The 17,990-nt window shown below is 42.3% G+C and overlaps 2 protein-coding genes across 3 annotated transcripts; both read right to left on the bottom strand.

Annotated features, from left to right (window-relative positions):
* Nucleotides 1-1,405: 1,405 nt before the first annotated feature.
* Nucleotides 1,406-11,078, bottom strand: CZIB (CXXC motif containing zinc binding protein). Of its 2 annotated transcripts, XM_053392408.1 has the most exons (8): nucleotides 10,878-10,884; nucleotides 10,696-10,779; nucleotides 9,327-9,383; nucleotides 8,458-8,539; nucleotides 6,587-6,618; nucleotides 5,280-5,357; nucleotides 2,841-2,906; nucleotides 1,406-1,836 (listed from the first exon to the last, which is right to left on the bottom strand). In XM_053392408.1, exons 1-8 carry the CDS (start codon nucleotides 10,881-10,883, stop codon nucleotides 1,759-1,761), a joined length of 483 nt encoding a protein of 160 aa, XP_053248383.1. In that variant the 5' UTR covers nucleotide 10,884; the 3' UTR covers nucleotides 1,406-1,758. The 2 variants fall into 2 exon arrangements, with proteins under 2 accessions (XP_053248383.1, XP_053248384.1); XM_053392409.1 differs by lacking the exon at nucleotides 10,696-10,779 and having other exon boundaries at nucleotides 10,846-11,078.
* A 2,012-nt stretch (nucleotides 11,079-13,090) lies between these two features.
* Nucleotides 13,091-16,681, bottom strand: MAGOH (mago homolog, exon junction complex subunit). Its single transcript, XM_053392407.1, has 5 exons — nucleotides 16,513-16,681; nucleotides 15,314-15,372; nucleotides 14,493-14,603; nucleotides 14,095-14,177; nucleotides 13,091-13,329 (listed from the first exon to the last, which is right to left on the bottom strand). The coding sequence occupies exons 1-5, from the start codon at nucleotides 16,637-16,639 to the stop codon at nucleotides 13,230-13,232; spliced, it is 480 nt and encodes a 159-aa protein (XP_053248382.1). The 5' UTR covers nucleotides 16,640-16,681; the 3' UTR covers nucleotides 13,091-13,229.
* Nucleotides 16,682-17,990: the final 1,309 nt, after the last annotated feature.

The following is a 17,990-nucleotide window of genomic DNA, read 5'->3' as shown; positions in this document are numbered from 1 at the left end:
CTGCGGATGTCTGCCCGGCGCGAGGGGCGCTCTGCTTCAGGGCGCCCCATGCCCCGCGCTGCAGGCTGCCACCCGCAAGCCTTGCGCTCCCGGGGGGAGTTCCCCCGATGCGCAAGGCTTGCCGACACCTGCGCGAAGCACGGGGCGCCCTCCGAAGGGCGCCCCGTGCTCCCGCAAGCCGGGCGCGCCCGGGGGGAGTTCCCCCGGGCGCGCAAGGCTTGCGGATAGCTTCCTAGAGCCTGGAGAGCGAGAGGTGTCGGTGCGCACCGACACCTCTTGCTCTCCAGGCTTCAGCAAAAGCCTGCATTCACCCCATAGGACGCACACACATTTCCCCTTCATTTTTGGAGGGGAAAAAGTGTGTCCTATAGGGCGAAAAATACGGTAATTGTTTTATCAGTCTTTGCTGGGATGGCTTGCTTCTTTTTAAAATTCCCCATTGTCTGCTTGCATTTCTTTCCCCCCAATTTTATGTTTTTTCTGTTCATTTGAAAAAGGCGTCCATTTCCAGAAACTTCTTACCTCTAACAGCTTACTTGATTCTGCTAGTTAACTACACTGGCATACTCTCAGGCTCGGTGATATCAGTGCTATTTTTCTAGAAAAAGAGGTGCCAGAATTCACCATGAACACCTCCCTTGTCCTTTAACTGTATACAGTGGTACCTCGGGTTAAGTACTTAATTCGTTCCGGAAGTCCGTTTTTAACCTGAAGCACCACTTTAGCTAATGGGGCCTCCTGCTGCTGCTGCGCCACCGGAGCACGATTTCTGTACTCATCCTGAAGCAAAGTTCTTAACCTGAAGCACTATTTCTGGGTTAGCGGAGTCTGTAACCTGAAGCGTATGTAACCCAAGGTACCACTGTAATGACAAATGGCACCCACCTGACAGGTGCCGGAACTGAGTTTCAGCCCTAAACGTTCCCATGTAAGAATCTAAATACATGCACATGAAATATATGTATTTAAAAAAACAGCTGCCTTATTTTTGTTGATCAAGCAGAATGTTAATCTAAAATGTGCCTTTGTTGGAAACCATTTTGCTTCAGAAGGTTTAAAGTGAAACTCAAATGTGAACTGTTAGCAATCTTCCATCAAATATTCAGATGGTTGCAGAATGTACTTTTATTATAATAAACAGTCTAAAAAATGCTGGCCTGGATACTAACGTTACTTGCATGAACTTCAACTTTCTCATCTTCCCCTCCCTTCTACAGTCATCTCCATCCCTCACCCCAAAAGCCTCTCTAGAAGGCCTGGGGCTGCACCTGAACAATATGGAATTGTATTATTAATTAAGACTGTTTAGTCAGCTAACCTTGGAAATCTAATTAGATATATCCAGTAGCTTCTTAAGATTTCAAGATACATTTCTAGGTATAAGGCACCTGCAATTATACATAAATGTGAGAGAAGCCAAGAACTTTAATGGCAATAATAGTTATTACAATAGGTGAGCAAGCATCTTTCCCACCCTCCTATGAAAGCTCTTGGGCCTTACAGGAATAAACCTTAATCAAATTCTTTGAAGAGGCAATCCCAGCATTAACCAAACTGTAAGCATGATAAAAACTAGTATATTTTTCTGCATAAATATTCTTATTTGCATTTATATTTAGAGTTTGGTATAATAAAAAAGCTAAGTCCACAAGTGTTGAAAAACAAACCCTGCAGAAAGTATAAGACTTTTATTCTAGGTTCTGTAAACACAATTTAAACATGGCCACATAGAAAATGATCCCACACAAAACAATAGCTTCAACATTTGACAAACCTATGTGTCACTTCATAGATGCCAACAGATTCCTTTATTTTTTCATCGTAGTCATTCCAGTCCTGTGGAGTTAAATACACATTACAATTTTAGAATTCTCTGCTTAGGAGTCCAGCCTGAATTTCAGGCACATTATGAACTTCCTTGCAACCCTAGTATTCTTTAAAAAAAATAGCTTCAAGTTGAACATTTTTAGCACAAGGAATCAGATTTTCTGTGTGTGAAGTCCACAGTCTTACTAATAGGCAGACTTGCCATCTCCCCTGGTTGAAAGGATTAAATTGGTTGAGCTATTGGTGGGTCACCAGACAGACTGATCTTTGTGCCAAGAAATGGAGCTGATCCAGACACTGCTGCTCACTGCTGAGGAAGGCTATCAGTGAAGATTTGCTAGCCTGAGTTTTCCAAGAGTTTATCTGACACCATCTAACATTACAGAGAACAACAGTGAAGTCAATCTGAATTTGTATTCCCGGAAATTGTATTTTTGCATATATTAAATACTTCAGGGCTACGCCTGTCCCTACATTATACTACCACAAAGTTGGAGTTTCTCTAGAGCTTCTCATGCCGCTCCCATGGGAGCTTTCTTTGGTACATAAATAGCAGTGTTGGAAAGGTATTCTTGCTGATATTGTGATTGAGAAAGAGCTCACACACCCCTTGCCAGAAATCTTGAGGCTGCCCTGGTATCATTCTGGCTGCTATTTCTGTAATTAAAATATGCCCTTTATTTCCGTTAATATTACATCTAGTTTGGCTGCAAGAAGGTAAAAGGAATATCGAGAACCACAAAGCCCAAAGAATAAAGATTGCCACCTAGAACCTGTCAGATGAGAGGCTTGATTCAATAAAGTGATCCTGCCTTTACTTGAGAGCCTTCCCCTGTTTAGCTCTAAGCAAGCAGGATAACGTCTTCAGGCCCAAAAAACTTTATAGTGGTGGATACATTTAATATAAGGATGCGGGGCTAACTTTTCAAATGGAAATGTTTGAAAAGTCTGTTTGGGTGGGTAGAGGGGCAGGTGAGGTTATTTTAATAGATTTTTTTTTTCAGAGACAGTACCTTTTCCAACAAGTTGATGTCATCAAAACGTGTGCCAGATTCTGCGCCTTCTGCAGAAAACCCAGCCTATAAACATAGAAATATCTTTAGAACACAGCCATATATATATGGTCCTTCCCACACAATACAGGTGGAAAGAAACAACAAAGGAACTCTCCTGTGTGACAAAGGAGAGTTATACATAACTATATAGATCTATATAGAAGTATACATTCCTGCACCAGATCTGAATTCCTGGAAACACATGGCTGAGATGCCATCCATGGGGACAGCTGTGTGGGAAGGACCATTTCTCATTGGTTCAGCAGCTGTGTTGCATGAAGGTAGCCCCTGAAGGACCAGGTGCGCAGCCTGGGAGTCATTTTGGACTCACAGCTGTCGATGGAGACGCAGGTTAATTCTGTGTCCAGGGCGGCTGTCTACCAGCTCCACCTGGTACGCAGGCTAAGACCCTACCTGCCCGCAGACTGTCTCGCCAGAGTGGTGCATGCTCTAGTTATCTCCCGCTTGGACTACTGCAATGCACTCTACGTGGGGCTACCTTTGAAGGTGACCCGGAAACAGCAATTAATCCAGAATGCGGCAGCTAGACTGGTGACTGAGTGGCCGCCGGGACCACATAACACTGGTTCTGAGAGATCTGCATTGGCTCCCAGTACGTTTCCAAGCACAATTCAAAGTGTTGGTGCTGACCTTTAAAGCCCTAAATGGCCTCGGTCCTGTATACCTGAAGGAGCGTCTCCACCCCCATCGTTCAGCCCGGACACTGAGATCCAGCGCCGAGGGCCTTCTGGCGGTTCCCTCATTGCCAGAAGCGAGGTTACAGGTAACCAGGCAGAGGGCCTTCTCGGTAGTGGCGCCCACCCTGTGGAACACCCTTCAGATGTGAAGGAAATAAGCAGCTATCCTATATTTAAAAGACATCTGAAGGCAGCCCTGTTTAGGGAAGTTTTTAATATTTAATGCTATATTGTTTTTAACACTTGATTGGAAGCTGCCCAGAGTAGCTGCAGAAGCTCAGCCAGATGGGCGGGGTATAAATAATAAATTATTATTATTATTATTATTATTATTATTATTATTATTATTTATTATTATTATTATTATTTCCTGGCATGTCTAGGGAAGGCTTTGAAAAGACTCCATGCTGAAACCCTGGAAGGCTACCTGTTGATCTGTTGCATCAAAAAGTAGACTCTTGTGGCACCTTGAAGTCTAAATCCCACATCCAACTAAGTTTTGCTCATCCTGACAAGGATGAATCTAACTTAGTCTACATCTATGACTAGCACTATGATTCAGCCCTAACAGATTTACTGCAGCACAACTTAAGTGTTTATTGCGTAAAGATGCTCTGTGCTACAAGAAGTCTTAAGTCTTTGTATTATGTAAGATTTTATAAAGAGATCCAAACACAGTATTTTGTTTAGTAGAGAACTGAAATTTTTGCTAGAGTGTCTCGAATGGGCCAGCTGCCCCCTGCTGGCTGTTAAAGGAAGAAGCAGCATTCAGACATATTACAGAGGAAATCGCAATGATCAATGTAAATAATTTAATGTATAATTCCCAATACCTAGACTCCTTGTTTCCTGGTAGATGCTAATAGAATGACTACACCACCTCCCTCTGCAATATACAGTACTTTATCCATTTTTTTAAGCAGGCTGCCTTTGGACAAAAGGAAAAAATTCAGGGCCACTGACCCTGCAAGGTTTGTGGCCTGTGCAGATATAAAACTAGAACTTATGTCTACATGAACATGTGGAGTCTCCTGTGCTGATTCTCCCTTATCCAGTCTCAGAATTTCCTACCACCTGCTGCGTGCTGAAAATTCGTAGGATTTTGGGTGCCACATAATTTCAGGATTTTCAGAATATACCGTATTTTTCGCTCTATAACACGCACCCGACCATAACACGCACGTAGTTTTTAGAGGAGGAAAATCCGTAGGCATGCCACCCGTAGGCATTCCCTCCATAACACGCACAGACATTTCCCCTTACTTTCTAGGAGGAAAAAAGTGAGTGTTACGGTGCAAAAAATACGGTACTGTACTGGGAGGAATTCAAGGAAGCACTAAGCAGTTTGTTCCATCAGCAGAAGCATTTATGCTTGCCTAACTGAACAATCTGCCCCCTCCCCCCCCCCACTCTGTCCCGGGGATTCCTCAAGCCTCTCCATTGGCAGCGGGGGGAGGGGAGTCCTGTTGCGCTAGCAGAAGTCCTTGCGTGAGCTTCCACTGTTGGTGGAATCCTGCCTAATAGCTTGTAAATGTACCTATTGCACATGCCACTTTATCAAGAAATACATGTCTAGGAAATCACCATCTGCCTCTTGCCTCCTGGCTGTGTTACTAGGTCCCAAAGGGACTATTTACTGAAAAGCAAGTTGAATTATAATTCAGGGTTCATGTTCAGCAGAACATTCATGAGAACTTGCCTGTGGTTGAAAATCCACTGGTTCTAGGCCACGGCACTCAAACTCCACTATGGTCTTAAATGTCTCATTGTCTTCAGCCTAGGATGAAGCCAAAGTAACATCAGAGGAATAAAAATAGGCAGAACACAAAATTTCCAAAGTTATCATATCCCATAAAGATACAAAATAATGCAATGATTCTAACACTAATAAGTTACTCAGAAACGTTTGTTGGTCTCCATTAATAGTTTCAAGCTCCCAGGAAAAGGAGATAAGCAATCATTCAAGTGTTATTTAAAAAGGTAAAAGAAAATGTACATTCTACCTTGAACACTGAAGCTCATTTTAAGCTACAGGCTGTAGTGAAATAATCAACAATCAAATATCTGTTGTATCAAGCATGCATTGAGTAGGACAAATTAATAAAAATAGGTTACATCTTCCTATCCAATGGATTTGAAATATCCTCAGAATGTATCACTACATTTCTGTAGAGTTCTGCATGCTCAAATAATGCTTTCATATAAAGCAGCACAAATATTTTCCCTCTCTATCCTAGAGTGGCAAAAATACAAACATTTGGGAAGGTCCTGTGACTGAATCACCTACAATGCAATTCTAGGCACAGCTACTCAGAAGTAAGTTCCAAGTTCAATGGAACTTATTTCCAGGTAAGTGTTTCTAGGATTGAAGACTAAATTAATCTGCCCAATTGTCTTCCTCACACTGCAGAATCTAAGGGGATCTCACTACACATGGAAAACAAGAACACATCCGCCACTCAGCTTTCCATGTGCAGACAGAATATCAACACAATACGAATAATTAGTATCCATCATAATTTGCTTGGTTCTCTATAGGCTGAGCTCCAACAAAATTGTCACGGAGAAGAAGAGTTTGGATGTGATATCCTGCTTTATCACTACCTGAAGGAGTCTCAAAGCGGCTAACATTCTCCTTTCCCTTCCTCCCCGATAATAAATACTCTGTGAGGTGAGTGGGGCTGAGAGACTTCAAAGAAGTGTGACTAGCCCAAGGTCACCCAGCAGCTGCATGTGGAGGAGTGGCGATGCGAACCTGGTTCCCCAGATTACAAATCTACTGCTCTTAACCACTACACCACACTGGCTCTCAATGGGAGGTTTACAATGGGGAATCATAATACAAACATGAATGTATACCCATATGTAAATCCAGGTACTTGTGTTTATATCCCATTTATAGTACTAGCCACATGCAGAGAGTCATTCAAAACTGTGGCTATGTGCATCAAGCCCAAGAAGACCAGTATACCACATCCACAATAACAAAAATACAACAAAACTTACATTGTAAGGCTTCATTGTATGACTTAAGATATCTGAAAGAAGTGGAAAATGCATAGCAATGAAGCACATCTATGAAAGAACAGTGGAAATCACATTGTGTGCATCACTTCCTTTGGTATCAACCAGTTTTGAAAACCAGATGTCTCCACTTATAAATCCAGGAAAGGAGAAAAAGTAGATGACGTGTAGCTGTGCACTCCTAACACTTGGTTCTACTGAATTCTGCAAAGTGAGTTTAAGACTGCAACCTGAGCCATCTACAGTGTGATCCTAATTCCCCCTCCTGCCAGTGAGGATGCCCACATACCCTGTAACTATAGAAGTTTTTTTAGCTAGTAAAGCAGAGTGGAGGGGCTCCTCTGCTCAATCCACCACCACTTCCTAGCCCGGCATCGGGGGAGATACAATTGGTTTGTTCTGTTGGCTCTCCCTTCCTAAGAATGGCAAGCTTCCTAAGGGAGGAAAAAAATGGCAACAGTTTGGCAGGATGCTTGTAAATCTTAGTTTAAATGGGAAATAAAAACATTGGAATATATATATATATATATATATATATATATATATATATATATATATCACACACACACACAGTGGTAGCTTGGTTTAAGAACAGCTTAGTTTATGAACAACAATTAAGAAAGCTGCAAACCCATACGTAGTTTCGGTTTGTGAACTTTGCCTTGGAAGCAGAACATGTTCTGCTTCCTGTTGAGTGTGTTCCATTTGTAAATTGAGTCCCCCGCTGCTATGGGAAAGCATGCCTTGGTTTAAGAATGCTTTGGTTTAAGAATGGACTTCCGGGACGGATTAAGTTAGTAAACCAAGGTACCACTGTATACACATAAAAACAAACAAAACCGCTTAGCTACTTCACATTTGGCCCATTCAAAAATAGAATGTGAACGAATACATGGGGGTAAAGGCTGCAATCCTATACATACTTACCCAGGAGCAAGCCCTATGGAACTCACTTCTAAGTAGACATATATAGAATTGCACAAAAAGACCTGCACTGGAACTAATGCTGAGCATTATTATGCCAAACAGTTAAGTCCTGTTTAGCTGTGCAGCACTTAGTCACTTGGGCCTTGCAGTCATTTGCTGTTTATTGTCAGTTCCACTTACACTTTCCTTCAACATTTAACTGAGCGTTTACGATCTGTACTGCAAACATCACTGCTGGCATGCCCAGCACCCCTTAACATGGCTGCCTGTCAGAACTAGGCAAACTTCATGGGACTTTAGCTTGTCAGGGTACAAAAAAAATGTGTGTGGATGGGAATGACACAAACTGGGTCTGGCTGTTTTCCACAGGGTGTCCTTATGAGACAGCATTTCTTACCTACTTCCCCTCTTCCCCTTGGATGTCTTACAATTGTGCTTGTAGCATGGCAATACTGCAATGTCTGTGAGAAAATGTTGATAATAATAATAATAGAAGTCCACTTGAAAGGGGGTGAGGAGCGAGGCGGAATTGAAGTGCATTCAAAAATAGGAACAAGGGAGGAATAGACAACTAGGCTCAAATACAACATAAAGCAAATGGAACCAGCAATGCTGGAGGCAGAGGCTGCATGGTAAGGATGATTTTAATAGTGACGCTACACAACAGAAGTGAAAATCCTTATAAGGTTAGCAAAAATGGAATGCCACTTGTTCGAGCTTGGAATAAAGCTTGGAAAGATCGTACTCAATAGTCCCTGGCTTTGGGGAAATATTACCCCCCCAATTGTATTTTCTTAGAAGATATCCCTCTAATTTAGTATATTCTGCCCTCCATTTTGAAAATCTAACTGGGTCCCACAGCCTGCAGAGAATCAAGTTTCCGGCTTCTTTGTGCCTCTGGCATGGAGGTGCATGAATAGGCTTACCTATGGAGTTTTCTCGGGAGCACAGTTTGCATTTCTGCACCATTGTGGCACTTCCCCTGCCCCCTTTGAGAGGGTGGCTGTCCTAAAAAAAATGTCAAAGGGAGGCATCAACATCAAGGCATTCACCTTTTAGAGAAGAGACATCAGGAAACAAAGTTATTTTCCCCAGCAATAATGGCTAATCCTAATCCTGTAAAGTGTTGGCTAAGGCTGATGGAACTGTAGTCTAAAACATCTGCAGTTACCTGAGAAAATGCCTTAAAAAATAACTCATTGATGTTTGTTTGTTTGTTTGTTTGTTTGTTTGTCTGAACTCCAGTCCACCTTGTACATATAACAAAAGTCCATTTCCCTGTGTGTTGGAAGGGATGTTAAGCTTCCACATGCATGTAGTTAATTTGCAGGAGATTTTTTGAACATATAAGCTATGGGATATATAGAATGCTGTGCCAGTTGGCTTCCACAGCATCAGCTGGTTTTCTATTTTCCCTCATCCTCGTGTGCTCCAAAGATCTACTCTGGAGCAGACTGAAGGTGGAGGGGCAAGAAAGGAAGAGAAAGCTATGTTGCACACATGCAAATCTATTGCTACAGCGGAGCTGTAGTGTTAGATACCATCTTATATAAATGGGTAACGATTATACATTTTTTATATTTATGAAGATCACACCTCCCAACGGCTCCTTCTAGAGACAGGCTGAATCTGTTCAGACTTGTTGATTTGCCACCGAGGAAGATTTATATATAATCATTTTTCCAGAAGTAACTATCATTTTCCAGCATCATTTGAGTCAAATATAGATCTGTGTATGTCACACAGACAACAAACGGATAACTTAGCATGCTTGTCTTGTAGTTCCGAGACCTACCATTAATCGTAGATATTGCCATTTTTCTGAAACCTCAGCACAGTTTCCACACTTCAACTGAAAAAGAAAAGAAAACCAGACGCAAACAATGAGACACTTAGTGGAGTCAACAGCAGAACAGGTAAACAAAAAATAATATTTTTGTTAAGATTCAAAAACAAAGGTATGTAATGGACACAAATCGCAGAAGTAGCACTCCCATGAAAAAGAAGACCACAACAACTTAAACACAACAACTTAAACCAACAATTTTCATATGGTCGGAAATTAGCCCCAGATATAGCACAAAAGCAGTCTCACAGATTTGAGAGGCTTCCTAGAATGCATTATAGAAGGGAAATGTGCTATTGTGGTGCACAAGGACGGAATTTCCACCCTTACATTGCAGAAATGACATACAACTGCATTTGCTGCAGCCTAAATTGGTCCAAACCTGTTAGTGTGCACTTTCACTATTATCATGACTACAATATTTATATATCAGACAACGCAATCATAGGTATGATTATCCAGAAACAAGTCCCATTGAGTTTCCAACAGTAAGTTCGCAGGACCCATAGGTGTGGTGGGGCAGCATGAGAGTGCATTGCTTGCATATTCATTTGAAAGCATGCCAGTTGCCAATTGCATGGCAGAAATGCTAACAAAGAGCAATAAGATGGCAAAAAAGAACCAGTGAGATGAACATAGTACACAATGCAATGGTGACAAATTGTAGGGAAAAAATGTCTATAGCAGCATTTGTAGTGTTGGGGCTCAAGGCAAGCTATGAAACAATATCCACTGATTTAAGAAAATGATCCCTGAACAGAAGGTTGGCGGTTCGAATCCCCGCAAGAGGGTGAGCTCCTGTTGCTCAGTCCCTGCTCCTGCCAACCTAGCAGTTTGAAAGCATGCCAGTGCAAGTAGATTAATAGGTACCGCTCTGGCAGGAAGGTAAACGGCGTTTCTGTGCACTGCTCTGGCTCCCTGGCTCCCTCGGCCAATAAAGCGAGATGGGCGCCGCAACGACTGGACCTAATGGTCAGGGGTCCCTTTACCTTTAATACCAGATGTATGGGATATTGGTTGTGGTTAGTGAGGAGAGAAAGGCACTCTGCAAAGACTTACAATGTACCAAGAACCAGCAAATCCCACTAACTTATGGCTTAGGTCATGTAATAACATTCCCTGCCACTTTTAACACTGCTAAATTTAATGCGGTTTTAATGCTTCGTATAAACGAATAAGAAATCCTTCGGCCAGTTAACAACATCGACGTGCACGTTAATAGCAATACAGGAAATATTGTCATTGCAAACCAAGTGCATGGAGCGTTTGCGTGTGTGTGTGTATAGCGTGCACAGGTAACATCCGTCGAAGGCCCTACCTTCAGATACCATCGGAAATCCTCCCCCACCGGCCGGAGATTTGTAATATTTTCCAGAGTGGCTTTGAGCTGCAGCCCGATCTTCTGCAAAGAGAAGTCACCGTGTCAGCTCATGTACTCGAGGCATTCCCAGCCCCAGCCCCAACTCACGTTGTCTTTGCACAGGTGAAGCTTTCTCTTACCCCCATGGCTTCAAAGGGCAGCAGGCAGCCAGAGGAAAGCCTCGGAGGCGAGCGAGCCCGCTTTCCTTCCCAAACACTTACAGGATCACACAGGAGCTGCGGGGGCTTTGCAGAGACCCAGCGTCTCTCAGAGGGCGGGGCCGCTGAGAATCAAACCTCGCGAGACTTGATACATTACCGTTTTCTTGCGCCTCCCGTGTTGCCCAGTCCTATTCGTCTGTAAGCGGCGCCGAAGCTGGAACTTGCCCTTACTCAAGATGGGTGCCTCTCAGCTAAACTAGATAGTCGATCCATTAGCCAGCCTATCCTTAGGAGGCGTCCAGGGAACAAGGATGAGGTGCTTGAGATTCAATACAGCGTGAGGTGGATTACATGCCAGCGATAGATAGCCACCCAGAGTTTAAACAAGAAAATGCCTCTTGTTTTAAAAGCACTTGCCTACACACCACCCACCACTATAGCGATTCTGACTTTAGGCGCTATCCTTGGACAGTAACCCCAGCATAAATTGAGTGTCACCTGTAGTTACATTTGCAGCACTTTTTATTTTTTGTAAAACAACCCTCACCCTACAGTCCATTTCCCTGTAAGTTTCAAGTCTTGTTTTTCCTTTTGCATTTTTTGAGGTGGATGTGCATTCTTATCAAAGAATAAAAAAAAACACCTAGAAAATAGCCTGCAAATTAGCTAATACTTTTTGATGTTTTATAATCTACACAAACTTTAGTAGTGTTCCTGATAAATTATTGGTTTGCTTTACCAAGTGGTTGCATAGAGCTACAACTCTTAGGCATACTTGCTTCCTCAATTAGGATTTTTTTAAAAAAGCAACATACTTACGATTCAGGATATTAGGATTTAGCCAGTTATGATAAAAGATTTCCAGCTTAAAATACTGTAGACCTAGCTACCCTGCTCGTACAGTAAATCACATTCTCCTTTCCTAGCCCTTCAGATATACAGTGGTACCTCTGGTTACATACGCTTCAGGTTACAGACTCCGCTAACCCAGAAATAGTACCTCGGGTTAAGAACTTTGCTTCAGGATGAGAACAGGAATCGCGCGGCGGTGGTGCGGCAGCAGTGGGAGGCCCCATTAGCTAAAGTGGTGCTTCAGGTTAATAACAGTTTCAGGTTAAGAACAGACCTCTGGAATGAATTAAGTACGTAACCAGAGGTACCACTGTAATAGTCTCTGAAAAAATGCATTCCCTAGCTAGTTCTGACATTGCAATGAGTACAATTTGGGCAGAAATGTTGCAGACATGTTTTGCATGGTATACAGTATCCCCAGAGTTCCACTTCCCTAACAATACTTGTGCCATTTTTGTTAGTTTCGAAAGGGAGAGGGTGGTTTTTAAAACATAGGTAACACAGTCCAAGTGCACTTGCACCCAAGGCTAGTACAGTCGTTTTATTTTCAGTCCTCCAGCTAATGATTCCTATCATAGTATTCACCTTTTTCACAGCTGCTGTATGTACACTGGGTTGACATCTTTGATATATCCACTACAATTACAAGGTCTTGTTCCTGGTCAGAAACCACCACTTCAGAGTCCATGGGCATATATGCAAAATCATTTCTTTTGCCCCAGTGTGTAACACTTGCTTACACTGAATTGCACTTGCCATTTAACTGTCCATTTGCCAAATTTGGAGAGATTCATCTGGAGCTCTCTGCAACCCTTTATTGTTTTAACAACCCTGATACCAAAGCAATTTGGTTTCAGCAGCAAACTTGACGACTTCACTGCTCATTGCTCCTGTTATGCATCAGACAAGTTTCATATCTATTTTCCTTTGGCACCTAAGAAACAGCTTCTTTCAACTATCTTTTAGTGGAGATTGTTATCCAATCCCTGCAAATTTCTTCTTTTTTCACTTTTCTAGAACTCTGAAGAAGGGATTCTACTCTCAGTTGTAATGTTTCAAAGCAAGTAGACACATTCATTGCAATGTATGAAACAGCTCTTCCATGTATTAATAGTGTTGGCATCTGAGAATCAGCCTCAATACTGCACAGGAATATCAAATATCTAATCCTCATTAAAACCTCACTAAAAAGGGATAGATTAACAGATACTTTAAAATGTCCATTGTTGTGTTGCTGACCCTCCTCTTCCCTTTCCAGCAGAAATTAAGCCAGCCATACTTTTAAAAAATCTTAATGCTTTCCCAAAAGTTTAGTCTCGATAACAAACACATTTTAAATAAAAAGGGAAAAAAAGCTTTTTAGCATTTATTAAATTCACTCTGTAAAAAATCTGACACACATAAAACCAATGAGAGATAAGGAATGGAAAGTGACCCCACCGAAAGAAACTTTACAGTACAAATTTAAATCTATACAATTTAAATTGGCTTAATCTTGAAGTGTAATCCAATGAGACTGAAGACGAGACACTTGAGGTCCTGGACAAGGTAGTAAAACACTCTTAGACCTTCTGGATCCCTGAAGTGCAAAAGGAAAAACAAATAGAAATAAAATATTTTTAAAAATAGTATGTGACCAACTCATAATCATTACTCTGTGTCAGGAACTCAGTATGAGAATCTCCTAGTCACTTATCAAAATTCAAGCATCTTTTGGTAGTACAGTGGTACCTCGGTAATCCGTTCTGGAAGTCTGTTCTTAAACAGAAACCATTCTTACACTGAGGTGTGCTTTCCCTAATGAGGCCTCCCACCGCCGGTGTCCTTCCACCATTCAGCTTCCGTTCTTAGACCGAGGTAAAGTTCACAAACCGGGACACTACTTCCAATTTTGCGGAGTTCGTAAACCAAATAGTTCGTAAACAGAGCTGTTCTTAAACTGAGGTACCACTGTACTGCAATATTTATTTGGCTGGCTTTTAGCAGCTGGGGATAAACCAGATGGCTTTAGTAGGGCATTTATGAAAGGTTCTGTTTGTCCTCAGGGTAGATTGAGTTAAATGAGTGAGCAAATAATGCAATGCCACAGCTGAGACAAATTCTATATGCTGTTCTTCAGGTTTGCTAAATTATTATTACTTAAAATCAATGTAATAACTGTATTTCCAGATTGGCCACAAATACATGGTACAGCATTTATAGAGGCATCTTAAGCAAGACAACTGGACAGAGCTGCACTGCTTCTGTCTCACCTTCTTCCCAATCTGCTAACAAAACTAGCTTCGTGAATAGTCTTCAAAAAGAGCACTACAACAGTTGTGGCGGCTGGTCAAAGAGCACTTACTTGGACTGATTTACATCAATAAGAGAACCAATTTTTGATGTGGTAAAAGAGATGTGTTCATCACCAATTACAATTTCAAGCTCCTGGAAAAATAAATAAATAATTTCAGAGCACTGTTTGAAGATCAATAATAAAATGACCATTTCACACCTACTCAGAGGGAGGGAGGGAGAGAGAGAGAGAGAAAGAGGAGAGATATGGATCGCTTGTTCCCACCTCCAATAACTTTCTCCCAGATGTCTTTCAAGATCTACTCCAACAAGATATTCTGTTCACAAGAAACAGATATAAGATTTCCACCCATCTGTTTACAGAAATAGCAGCTGCAAGTGTACACATTAACTGCTGTACACCTGTCAACTTAAAATATTTATATGGGAAGCCGTGAATTTGCTAACCTGCCGGCCAACTCTGTCAGGAGGTGGCCATAATGCATCATCTTCTTTCGTGATTTCACTGTCATCGATTATCCTCTTTAGCTCTTCCATCACACTTTTGTGTACGTAGGCCTAGAGCAGCATGTAAATAGTAGCATTTTAACTTTAAAATAAAGTCTAGTACAGAAATAAGTGTGTGTCGTTTGCCCACTACCTTCTTGTTGAAGTATGTGTATTAATTTATTTTGATCAATAACTAAGTACATGCTTTGCTATCCACTGGAATGAGCTCAGCATATATTGGACAAAACATCTGCAAACAAATTTATAGAGTGAATACTAGATGTAACTTTTGAGATACATACATAGATTATTTATGACATTTTTTGTAGTTTGCAGATTTTTACTATCCAAATACATACACTTAAGACATGTGGAGATATGTAGAGAAACAAAAAGCTAAATTCTACTAGCTACAATTGAATATTTTGAGCCCAAGTTTCAATACTACAGCTAAAAGGGGAACATTAGATATGTAGTAAAAGACAGTAATAGGCAAATTTAATGGCTTGCATTGAATGCACAGTTATATAAACTCAAGACATCCACTGGTCACTCTAAATCACAAAAATACAGTTAAAATACAAGAGATGTCAAGATTTTTCCACATGCTTAATTTGTTTTTATTAACTAAATTAATAAAAATTAAATATGCATTAATTAGATTTTAACATGTATATGTTATATTACATTTATATTTTAATTTGTGTTGTGAGGTACCCAGAGAACTCACGCTGTAGGACACAAAAATTCTATAAATTATTTAAACACAGTCAACTTACTTCTTTTCTGATCATGACATCATTTTTATAATTGCTGTTGTTTGCATATCTCAGTTTCCCTGTTGAAAGAGATAATATGACATTCAACACTACACTACACAAAGCAGCAAAACAATACAGAACTTGGGCTTAATTTAATTTACATTCTTCCCTTTAACTTGTGCCTGCAAAGTCTTGAAGGGGCTAAAGAAGGCAATGGGTTGAAAGTCAGGTCAGGGATATAACTGTTGCCCAGTGACTTAAAAAGGGTTTCTGAGCCCCTTTCTGTTCAGCATTCACACATCCACACACCTTAGATACACTCAAGTTCCGCAGGCTCACAAAGACCATTACTTGCAAGTAGAGTTTGCTCCCTGCAAAGGGAAGTGTTCTGGACCACTATAAGGAGTGACTTGCTCCCTCCTCAGTCAACCAACAGGGAAGGAGGGCGGGATGTACGATCAGCTTCACAGCAGAGCGGATGCTTTCCTCTCCCTTCCTCTCACCATAAGCTCTCAGAAGGCTCTTATTCTAGCACTCCTGCAGCAAAAGACAGCTCTCAAAAACCCTCCGCCAAAAACTGTAACTTACTTTACCCCACTGAGGGTTTCACATAATAATAATAATGGGCGGCTTCCAACAAAACACTAAAATACAATAACCTATTAAACATGAAAAGCTTCCCTGAACAGGGCTGCCTTCAGATGTCTTCTAAAAGTCTGGTAGTTGTTGTTCTTCTCTTTGACATCTGGTGGGAGGGCGTTCCACAGGGCAGGTGCCACTACCGAGAAGGCCCTCTGCCTGGTTCCCTGTAACTTGGCTTCTCGCAGTGAGGGAACCGCCAGAAGGCCCTCGGCGCTGGACCTCAGTGTCTGGGTAGAACGATGGGGGTGGAGACGCTCCTTCAGGTATACTGGGCCGAGGCCAGCCTGCCACTAACCAACCCCTCTTGTTACTGAAATGCCCGTCTCCCCAGGAGCCACCTTCCTCTCTTCGGCTAACTTTCCCCCGACCCCATTTCCTTTTCTCAACGAGCAATACCCCCTTCCCGCCTCCCTCCACGCCAACCACCCCCCGGGGGTCTCTTCTCCCTCCTCAGGCGACAGGCCCCTTCTTCCCTTCCGGGTGCAAGGGGCTCCCTCGCTCCTCCATCCCGCCAGGCCTCAGATCCCCGGGGAGCTCCTCTCTTGCCTTCCCTAAGCGGAAATCCTGAGCCTCACCGTCAGGGCGGAACTCGAACTCGAGAAACTCGTGGCCGAACTTCCCTTTGTGCCCAACGTAATAACGCAGATAGAAGTCGCTCGCCATGGCCGCATATGCCCCGCCGGCCCGCCGAGACACCAGCATGCACCGCGCACGGGAAGCTCCTTGCAAGCGAGCGAGCGAGCGCGGGAAATGTGCGTCACCGAAGGGCAGGGTTGCGCAGGCGCACACGGAGGAATCAAGGTTTTTCTTGTCGCGGGCCTCACAGCGCGGTTTAAAGACCATAGAGATAGAAGTTATATAGAGTCAAACGCCATCGCTGTCAATATCTATGCTCACTTCCGACTTTAAATGCCCTGCTTTAACTTCCAATGCGAAGTGCGAAGGGCTTTCGCCATAGTGATGACGAGGGTCAAGTAGAGCGGAGCCACTAGACTCAGGCCGATGTATAGACTTACGTGTAGATTCATATAGGCTGTCTAGCTTCCGGGCTCTTTCCCCACTTTTGCATGTTTATTGCAGGGCAAAAGAGAGTATGGGAATTCTATATCTTTTGGGGGATGAATTGTTATCAACAGCGATAAAAAGCAAATTATCATCATCATCATCATCATCATCATTATTATTATTATTATTATTATTATTATTATTTCAAAGCAGGATTTTAGCGTGCTGTATTTGTGAATTGCACCTCCGCCCCCTGAAAAGTTATTACAAAGGGGAGCCCCATTAAAAATAATGAATGGGGTTCTGCTGGGAAGAAATGCTTCTACCGATCGCTTTCCAGCCCCGTTAAACGTTGCGGTTAAACCCAGCAGCGCTCAGAAGAGAGCGAGGGAAGAGCTTCAGCATTTCTGGGGTGCCAACCTAGGCAGGCTCCTAACACGAGATGACTGGCGGTGATTCAGTTGGGGTTGTCCGGTTAGCCAAAATTTCATATTGGCAGTTGCGTGACAGGTTAGAAATCCGCGAGGGGGTGCGCTTTAAATTCTGGTGGTTATTTTTGAAAAGAGCCTTCTGCCCCCTACATATGCTCAGACGTGCTCTCCCTTTTACATAGGATGGGAAGGCGTTTGGTATATTCTTAGGAGCAACCCTAAATTTATCCAGTGCCTCCTTGATGTAGCGATGGAGAAGGCTGTACGGTGTCTTGTTTCTACAAAGTTGCTAAAGGCACTTTAGTCCTGAGACAGACAATGTGGCAACTATATTGTTCACTATTCAGCCAGGATATGTGAACTGTTTATGGTCTTTCAGGGTACAGGAACGCCAAAATTGGTGCCAGGAATTCAATTGGCTTTAATTGGGTCACCAAGTAGGGATAACCTGGATTAAATTAGGATTTGCATTGAGCACTTGAATTTGTATTGAATCCACGGCATTTCAGTGAACAGCAAAACTATAAATCCCATTTGGTGTGTTTGTGGGATTGAGGAAGGTATGTATGTCCCATTTCATCCCTTGGGAATCTTCCAAGTGCATACTTGAAAGACAA

The sequence above is a fragment of the Podarcis raffonei genome, chromosome 6, assembly GCF_027172205.1.
Source record: "Podarcis raffonei isolate rPodRaf1 chromosome 6, rPodRaf1.pri, whole genome shotgun sequence".
In the NCBI taxonomy this organism is placed as follows: Eukaryota; Metazoa; Chordata; class Lepidosauria; order Squamata; family Lacertidae; genus Podarcis; species Podarcis raffonei.
Note: the sequence above shows the minus strand (reverse complement) of the source record. Positions and strands in the feature narration are given on the sequence as shown.

What these genes read in the sequence shown, in the direction of transcription:
- CZIB (XM_053392408.1), bottom strand. An exon ending in GGCAATATCTACGATTAATG is followed by an intron (nt 8,540 to 9,326) that starts GTAGGTCTCGGA and finishes CATTTTTTTTAG; the next exon opens with GACAGCCACCCTCTCAAAGG. An exon ending in ATACAATGAAGCCTTACAAT is followed by an intron (nt 5,358 to 6,586) that starts GTAAGTTTTGTT and finishes GCTTCATCCTAG; the next exon opens with GCTGAAGACAATGAGACATT.
- MAGOH (XM_053392407.1), bottom strand. Translation starts at nt 16,639, where the DNA reads ATGCTGGTGTCTCGGCGGGCCGGCGGGGCATATGCGGCCATGGCGAGC. An exon ending in GTTCGAGTTCCGCCCTGACG is followed by an intron (nt 15,373 to 16,512) that starts GTGAGGCTCAGG and finishes CTCTTTCAACAG; the next exon opens with GGAAACTGAGATATGCAAAC. An exon ending in ATGTCATGATCAGAAAAGAA is followed by an intron (nt 14,604 to 15,313) that starts GTAAGTTGACTG and finishes ATGCTGCTCTAG; the next exon opens with GCCTACGTACACAAAAGTGT.